This window comes from Calliopsis andreniformis, chromosome 6 (genome assembly GCF_051401765.1).
Source record: "Calliopsis andreniformis isolate RMS-2024a chromosome 6, iyCalAndr_principal, whole genome shotgun sequence".
NCBI lineage: Eukaryota > Metazoa > Arthropoda > Insecta > Hymenoptera > Andrenidae > Calliopsis > Calliopsis andreniformis.
The window spans coordinates 1,641,766-1,651,288 of record NC_135067.1 but is presented as its reverse complement, the minus strand read 5'-3'; the positions used below and the strand labels follow the sequence as shown (position 1 = coordinate 1,651,288).

At 34.8% G+C, this 9,523-nt stretch overlaps 2 protein-coding genes across 2 annotated transcripts in view; both read right to left on the bottom strand.

The window, feature by feature from the left end:
• Positions 1-48: 48 nt before the first annotated feature.
• Positions 49-2,482, bottom strand: LOC143181109 (basement membrane-specific heparan sulfate proteoglycan core protein-like). Its single transcript, XM_076381340.1, has 5 exons — positions 2,380-2,482; positions 1,724-1,951; positions 1,400-1,537; positions 1,049-1,294; positions 49-974 (listed from the first exon to the last, which is right to left on the bottom strand). The coding sequence occupies exons 1-5, from the start codon at positions 2,480-2,482 to the stop codon at positions 49-51; spliced, it is 1,641 nt and encodes a 546-aa protein (XP_076237455.1).
• Positions 2,459-9,523, bottom strand: part of LOC143181108 (uncharacterized) — a 218,100-nt gene continuing 211,035 nt past the window's right edge. The window contains exons 15-18 of the mRNA XM_076381338.1: positions 6,404-6,553; positions 2,875-2,985; positions 2,643-2,783; positions 2,459-2,557 (exon numbers count right to left, since the gene is read on the bottom strand). Coding sequence (XP_076237453.1) covers positions 2,484-2,557; positions 2,643-2,783; positions 2,875-2,985; positions 6,404-6,553 — 476 coding nt within the window. The 3' untranslated portion in view covers positions 2,459-2,483. The remainder of the gene's footprint in view (positions 2,558-2,642; positions 2,784-2,874; positions 2,986-6,403; positions 6,554-9,523) is intronic.

Below are 9,523 nucleotides of genomic sequence, written 5' to 3'. Positions count from 1 at the left end.
CATATTGTGCCCTATGTAAAAATTCATTATTAACTTTAACAAATTTTGTTAATGTATTTGATTTAAGAAACGAACATACTTGATTAGGATATTATCTACATTCGCGAGGGTCATCATTATGTCCTCCCTCGATGCTGGCACCTCACTCCAGTTAATTCGTTTGTACCACTCGCCTTGGAAAAACCTGACAGATTCTTCTGTGTCAGAGTTAGGTATTATTGGCTTGCCTCTGTGTATTAAAGTATAACCATTGCCCATAATAATGACCGAAGGCGCAGAATTTGGATTACCAGTGCCATTGTAGCGAATTCTATATTTCAGGTAACCACCATAGGATTTTAGCTGGCTGCCATGGTAGTTCTCAGGCAGTGCGAAGTAGGAAAGTTTTTTGTCGGCTCTTTCTTTCGTTACATCGTTCAAAGACGCTCTAGACATGAACAATTGCACACTGTCTCGGCCCAATCCTCTTACATCCGCGTCTTGGCTGCTAATATCGCCTACTATTTCAAGACTTTCTGGTCTTTGCTCGATATTGACAAATCTATGACGGTCAAGTGGTGGTGGGATTTGATAAGTAAACAGATTTGCACTGTGACACTCGGTGGCTACACCGAAACAGAAACAGGAGATACATTCCTGTACGGTTCTTGCTTCAGAATTGAACATTCCCCTTGGACAAATGTCTCCAGGTTTGTTCACCATTACGATAGTATCTGGTACCGCGAATACAAAACCAGCGCTGTTCAAAGCTTCACAAGAGTATGCTCCTTGGTCTTCAGGTTGTACGTCAGGGCAGGTAAGAGTTCCTGTTCCATTTACTGATGTCATAGTACATTTTGGGGGAACATGACCCCAGTTCAGACGCCAATTGATTTCTGGGGTAGGCACACCAATTGCCGTGCAGGTGATTATTAAAACTTCCCCTCGCTCTAAATTGAGCATTGGAGGAGGTGGTTTCACAATATATACCGGAGCTGAAAAACAAAATTAAATAAATTAAATTTACTTGGTATTCTCATCATATAGTTAATAAATCTTCGTTACGTACAACAGCCTATCTCATCGCTGCCGTCCATACAATCCTTTTCTAAGTCACAGTGGTATGTTTTAGGTATACATTGGCCGCTGGCGCACGCGTACTCCGAGAACCGACAGGGCGAACCTGGCCAGTTTGGTACACAATTTTCTTCATCGCTTCCATCAGCGCAGTCTTTATCGCCATCACAACGCCACAATTTGCTAACGCACTGAGTGTTGTTACATCGAAACTCATTGGGCTCGCAACCATGGGGACCTGTTATATACATATGACAATTGAATCGTAAACAAAAAACCATATGAATATACTTCTTTAGGGTGTTACTTTTTTTAATTTCTTTGAAATTAGAAGAAAACTTACTACATCGCATTTCGTCAGATCCATCTGTACAGTCCAATCTACCGTTACATACATGTGATTTTGGAATACAGTCTCCATTGCTGCACGTAGCTTCATCGTACTGACATACGTGGGGTCTGTCGGTCGCTGGTGGTTCAACTGTAAAGAGCACGTATTTTTGAAATTAGTTGTTAAAAACTGTTAATATAATTAATAATAATTGTTAATAATTACAATTGCAATAATAGTAAAGATAAGAGGTATTAAAATAATAATTAGCAAGTTGATTTGTAACCCGTTAATACAGATATTTACTGATAGTACAGAATTTTACATGAAACTTACACTTTTCTACATTGAGATAAACAGTCACTCTTTGGCCTGGAGTAGATGAAGGATAGCCTACAGCTTCACAAATGTAAAACCCAGCATGATCCAATTGAATATTCGGAATCTCTAGACGTCCATTAATATCTCGACTGCCAGGAGGTAAAGGTAGATTATTACCACGGAGCCAGCGTACCTTAGCTCGAAGCAAACCTTCATCACGGCATTGGAAAACGACTTCTCGACCTAATTATAGAAATAGAAACGTATATTTAAGCTAGGTTATGCTTTGTTACTTGTATTGTATTAATTGTAATGTATTTGCAAGCGCTGCTTGTGTTAATGTAAGTGTTCATTGTTTTAGTAGACAAATGTAATGAAGTGGTTTGGTCTAAAATATTATTAAGTATTTTATCTTAAATATTGAACACGTTAGATGTATTAAAGTGTAAAATGATTTGTGAAAAAATAGTAATAAACAAAAGTAATAAACTACAATTTTTATCCAGTGAAAAATATGATATTACGAATAGTTCTTTTTATTTTTTAATGAACGGAGATTATGCACAATGCTACGCAGCATTATTTGCAGTTACGTTTTAGAAAAATCTTACCTTCCTTTGCCGGATCTGGCCAAGGCAAAATAAAAATAACAAGAATAATATTATTTGTACAGTCTTTATATTTTATACTTAATCTAATTTTATGTGTACTTCCTATGTGTAGTAAAATAATTATCATTAAAAAAAGGCGTAAAAATACAAATATATTCTTCATGTTACTTACTTTCTTTTATCGCTTGCTCACTAGGGTAAGTTCTTAGGTCAAGACGGGATGATCTTTCAGATGAGTCTAACAACAAAGAAAAATAATCACTTTGCAATTATTCATGTCTTATGTGATATACAGTTTTTTATATCATATTTTATTGTCCTACCGCAATTTTCTTCGTCTGATTTGTCTCTGCATTCTGGAATTCCGTTGCAAAGGGATGACTGAGGAACACAGTTTTTCTCAATTTTACACATGATGTAACCGGCTGGACAACGACCAGGCATAGGATGAGGAACATGTCGATCTAGCAAAATAAATGTAAATAATACATATTTACATTTTTTAAATATTTATATATAATATGTAAAGTAAAATGATTTCAAATAGACTCTTACCACATTCTTCAGACTCATCAGATCCATCTGCACAATCTATGACACGATTGCATTTCTGGTCAGCCCTGATGCAATCACCATTTGAACATTGGAATTCATCCTTTCTACATCCTACAAGAATATGGCAGATTGTATTAGACGAATTTGTTTGATACGTATATGGAATCACTTTATATTCGTTAAAAACGTGAACAAGGTATACATATGTATAAGTCATAGAAGAAATGAAAGGATCTACTGTTACAATAATTCAAGGATTTGAGTAAAATATGAGTCACCGGAATACCTAGAACTAATATCACCAAAATAAATTATACAGAAATTAACACATACAAAAAATGAATAAAGAATTCACGTTCAATAAATTCCAATACAGATTACAACTCCAAAATTTCTTAAATTGTTTTTTACATATACATACATATACGGTACTAACTAGAAATTCCTATGCTATGGTCTACAACACTTAAAAACATATTCAATGCAAATTTATTGAAAAGAAGGATATTCGCAAGATTTTCAAAAAATTACTTTACATGACAAATTTCTTCAAGATATCCTTCCTTTTTATATCTACAAGTTAAAAACTACTGGTTTCATGCTATAACAAAGTTTATGTCAAACTTCTAGCAATAAAGATTCAATTGGTCACGTCAAGCATTGGATGCACTATGTTTCATGAGTATGACTGTGATGAGTATTCAACTCTCTACTCGAACAACCTATACACCATCTATTCGGCTGCTAAGACACAGACTGAGAGAAGACAAATGCAGATCCTAAAGAATCTGTGGCGTCTACCTATTAAAAAAAGCCAAGGATCAACAAACTACTTTATAAATTTTTTACAATGCAACGTAATAAGACATATCGATTATCATGTCTAGGTCAACTGTCTGAAGAATTGAGAAGGGTGTTCTATGAAAAATTGTGAAATATTATTGATGGTATAAATATTAACATAGAAAATGAGCAAGATTCAATGTGAAGAAATGGGCAAAACTTAATAGACACGGGAATTGAATTAAAGTAGGAATGATGTGGAAAGACGCCAGCAGATCTTCAAGGTTTACAAGTGATCTAACCGAAGCAATACTGTTCGTCGGTAAAGTCGCGGCAATCGTAGAAATGGTCGCAGTGGTGAGTTTCAGGGATGCAAGTGCCATCAGCACAAACAAAATCATCTGGAGCACAACTCCTCTGCGTGCTCTGATTAGTTGATGGCTGAGAATCCGGATTGTAACTCTTGCTAGCCTGGTTCTTGTGGGTTAGCCCCACCAGGGTATCCGGATGCCTCCTTGAGGAGGTTCTATCCGACGCGTTTATACCTAGAAGTAACCGAAACTGAACCAGCTTGCTTGCGGGTGAGCCTGTTTTTTTGGTGTTTCTTTGGGTCCTCTTGCCCTTGGGGTTAATCCTGGATGGGAGGAATTACTTACTATTGGGTATCTGGGTTTCACAGTCTCTGTCTAAAGAATCTAGATGGCTTTATGTGCACTCTCTGCAAGTGATTTATCGTATACATCAGACTGATAGCAGGTACGAGATAGATATGCACATTTTGAGAAGCTTTAATTTGCTAATGTTTCAAACTTAAGATTAAGAAAGAATCTTTAAATATGTTTGTGAGCAGTTCTTGAGCAGTTTGCGAATCAAGTTTGGTAGTGTGGACATTATCACGAGTAATTAACTCGGTAGTAAACGGAAGGGACACGTCAGAGGACCTGAGCTCAGAACGTATGTGGATCTATTATTAAGTATCTTCTACACGATGAGACTTACTTCGAGGTATACCTCACGGCGAATGATGGATTTGGAATCACTTAGAATCATTTCAAATGTCTCTACCTTTTCGAAGATCGAATATGAGGCAGGACGAGTCGAAATGGTCAAGTTTCGAGCCAAGTCTTATTATGTAGGAGATACTTAATATTATACTAGCGATTAGTTTGCAGTCAAGTTTCAGTTTGCATTTTCCACCTGTAACTAGGAAATTTTTTTCAGCATTATTTGCTTTTATTATTAAATATGCAATTAATTCGAACAACAAATCTTGTTCAGAGATTTTAAAATTGACATCGACGTATACACGTATACAAGGTCTTTCCAAATATGTGGGACATTTTTGGAGGGTATGTATACAATGAAAAGACTTCATGTGTACATATGTTTGGAAATGCTTAGTTTTATTAGTTATACGGTATTTTATACTACGTATTGTCGGTATAATATGATAATTTCTTTAAGATCCATGACCGCGTCATTCATTTAGAAGTACGAAATATCATTGGACTTAACACTTTAGTGGTCGGTGACCTTAAAATCATGTGATTGTTAGTTGTTACAGTAAAAATTACCCTTAGAACTAGCCGGCCCCTGGTGGAAGTTCTACGTAGAACTAGTCGACCGTTAAAGTGTTAATAGGACCTCAAAGGCGGTAACACATCGTCCAGGCAATTAATGGGCTAATGTTTTACGTTATATGAAAAAGTGTGTAATCAAAACAGTGTTCGTTTTCGGACATATGTGTATTTGAACTTTTTCATTGTCTTTGTGTCTTAGAAACTATCTTCTAAGTGTCCCACGTTTTCGTTATTTCTTACGGGTTCTAGGCCAGCATTTTATGCAAAATCAAATATTTAATGTATAACTAAAACACTAAATGTTTTCAGACATACGAAAATAAGCTTTTTCCGTTGTTTTCGTATTTAGAATGTATTCTCCGAAAATGCTTCATATGTTTGGAAACACCTTATATAATATGTATATGATAGTATACATATGAGTGTATTAGAATATGTATCTGTAGACTTGTTGGATCACTGGGAGAGTAATCGTCGAGTGTGATATAAATGACGAGTGTCCAGTACCGAATGGAAAAGTTAGTTATTTGTTGACATATTATTATAAAAAACTTTGAACTAATTTGCCTTGATTTACTGATCCTACGTGTATGAACAAAGTAAGCAGCGAATTGCACCCGAAGAATGGCAAACATACAATTCTGCTCAAGCGTTTGTATACTGCTCGCAAGTTGTTCACTAGCTTCATTGTGAATACTTTGTTCGCGGATTTTTGCGAACAATTTTCGTCAATGTGATAGCACAATTTGGGTTTTGCTTGTCAGACACCAGATGATGGTGCCAATGACAGCTTGTGCTCATTCAAATCTTCAATGGATTGCTGACCACCTGCTGACAGCCTGAAGTGCAGTCTGAATCAGTGCACGTACAAAAATTTGGTGCGATACAGTTCGTTGCCTCTAGTAGGCGGTGTACACGCACGTGTCACGGCCAAACATTGCGTATGCACCTGGTGCGTTGCGTGGTCTACTAGATCAGATGTGCAAGGTCGAGTGGAGCGTATTTACAGGTAGTAGAAACTGACGCGATGTGGTCAAACGTGCCTTCACGTTCACAGACTGTCTTCAGTGATATGATTGAGCACTTTGGGCCTGGCTACGTATTTCTACGTGGCGTCGAAGACACGGTTATAGCTACTTCGTATCTGTACACGAGTGTCGTCTTACCTCGAGGACAATTAGCCTCGTCTTCGTCGGAAGGACAATGTCTTATTCCATCACAGACGGCAGAATGAGGTATGCAGCTTCCATCGCGGCAAGTGAACTCGTCATGACGACATATTACTGGTGCGGTCGTGACCTTTTCTCCAGTTTCAGCTGAAATTTGAATAGTTCCATGTTAGAAGAAAGGTATATAGAAAGTGTTAGGATTAGATGTTGGGCAGAAAGGAGGACCCACAAGGGACATCGCTTAGGTGTCAGATTCCGTTCTAATGAAACGTTGAAAAATTGTAGAGTAACCAAAAATATTCAAAACGTATTTTTTATTAGTGAATGTTTCTGTATCGGGGGTGAAAATGGCTCTCAAGGTTAGGAGTAAAAAACATATTTTTTAAAATATCTAGTACTAGTATGAAGGTTTAAATGTCAGAATATATTTTTTTGAATTATATATTTTATAATATACGTATTTAATTATATAAAAAGATTTTTAGAATCTTAGACAGATCAAATATATATATCCTATTGCTCAATTGTTTTTTAAAGATTTAAGAAATTTAAGAAATTAAGAAAGATAAAAATAAAAATTTAAGAAAGATAGTGTTAAAAGACAATGATTTTTTTATAGATCTCTCTTATAAACTGCTGCTCCTTGTTTTTATTTCTCTTATAATTGTTACAATATTTCATTTACTCTTTTAATCAAATAAAAATTTCAAAAATCCGTACAAAAATATATTTTTCAGTTTTTAAAATTATCATATTTTATTATATTTTTGGCTATTCTATAAATATGTGAACCCTTATCATAATCGGCATCTAGTAAGTTTAGTTATTTGTTACATCTACTATGCAGAGCTAGTAAGGTTGTACCTGAGATCTATTTTGACACAGTAGTAACTTTTTATACATGGGAGATACATCGGTTTAGTTAGTAGTTATGATTAGTGTGGCCAATAATACGCTATACCTGAAGATGCGTGTGAAATCAGGCGATTCTATCTACTATAACTATCGATCCACATTCTTTTTAAATGCAACCTTACCAATTCTGTATGTATTTTAGGAACAGAGTACTGTAAAGCGCTTGGAATTAGTTAAGTATTGAGCATAAGTTCAAATCCTACGTAATAGAGTAATCTTATTCTGATGTTTCAAAATGTTCGAATAACTCTACTTTTAAATAAATTAAAGAAATTTAAATTATTATTTTAATTTAAGTAGCCTGAATGTAAGCTAATTCGTAAAATGTTGAAGTTTGTTCTAATAATAATTAATTTACTTGGATATTTAAGTACCAATCTGTTTTAGTTTAAACAAAAGTTAAGTTTAATTAAATAAAAGTTTTGAAAGTTCTGGATAGTGCTTGCAAACGGATACGATAATAGTTCTGATTCTTAGAATAGTTACGATTTATAGGTGAAAAAGATTGTAACCGATATCGATTCCAGTTACGATTCCACAGCCTTTTTATATCGTCTCTAAAACAGTTCTGCATCGATTCTATAATGATTCAAAACAGCTTTTAAATCGATTCTATACACAAAAATAAGTTATTAATTTAAAACGATCCCGGAATCCATAATTTATTGCTGTTGTAAAGATTGTTCGATGAAAAGTATTAAACACTTAAGAGGTGATTTTACATGCTAAAATATGAAGACAATGAAGATAGACGAAATTGCGTTTCAGCCTTCATTTCCCAGTTATTAATTGTCGAGAAAATGCCTAAAGTACCAGTGAAATATAGGGTACTCTAGAACTGGTAGGTAGTGGTACAAAGAATAAGTCGAAAATATTGAATAATTTTTTTTGATATTTTGCTTTGTTTTTGAGAAAATTGAGTTTAAATCATGATCGGGTACAAACGTACGGAAGTACAGTTTTAGGTGCTTGAAGGGTACACGGCGTAAGGGGAGTACTCTCGATTTCACCACTGATTATCTCTTCAGAAAGCTAGAAGCAATCCTCTTTCTCCGTTTACCCTCAAGTATTTAAAACTGTATTTTGATACACTTGTATTCGATTAAAATTCAAAGTTAATTTTCTCGAAAACAAAGTAGAATATTACAGAATCGTATTTTCATATTTTCATCGTATTTTTGCACGTGGAATTGTCTCCTTTCTGCTTGTACCATCAGTTCTGTAACACCTTGCATATCTGCTTGAAACCTACTCTACTGACTTCGTTATGTCTGACCCGCCTAATACGTGCCGGCAGTAGAATAAGTTCTTTTGCAATAATTAATAATTATTTTGATATGTAGAATTATTCCTTAACAGTGACATCTGTCACTTAGAAGGAGTAATTCTACATATCATAGAAAATACGATCATTGCGTATTTCAGTTTGGTTCTTTTTATACGAGTGTAATAAAGAATAATCACATTTTAGTGACAAAAAACGTATTAGTTTATAAACAAATGGAAAAGTAGTCTCGACTCTAGAATTTTGAGGTCAAATAAAGAAGAACGTGAACTCACGGTATGAAGTAGTACAGATGGGTTCAACAAAACCGAGATAGAACTGTTTCAGAACACATATGCTAAAAAAGTGATGGAACCGTAATCAAAATCAGTGTCGAAATATTTAAGGAAGAAACATTTGAGTAGATTCTAAATATCAAAATAATGAACAACAAGAATTATAAAAGTTGTATTTTAGTCATTGTTTATTAATTGGAAGTGTTCAAAGCAGTGATTATTATTTATGTGTAGCTACTGATGTGAAAACGGATATGCGTTTCAAACAATTGCAACGAGATTTTACGACTCTCGACCCGTGGCTATAATAATTACTGTTTTCTATGGACTGACTCCTGTCATACGTTTTGTCATAACAATACTAACACTCAATTTGCCGTGTTTCAGTTGGGTTCTATCAATTTTTAAAGACTCGTAATTAATAAACAAAAGCTCAATCGCAATATTTTTAGTCTTAATTTTCATCTTATTTTGATATCTAAAATTGCTTTCTAAAGTGTCCTCCATTTGTATTTGAGTACTTTGTACAACAGGCTTTACAACTTTTCTGCAACCTTCTCAATTTCTGGCTCTGGTTTAACTCTGAATTATGTGTACACTTTGCTACGAATTTTTATTTCAGAGTCAGTTTTCACCGTGTTC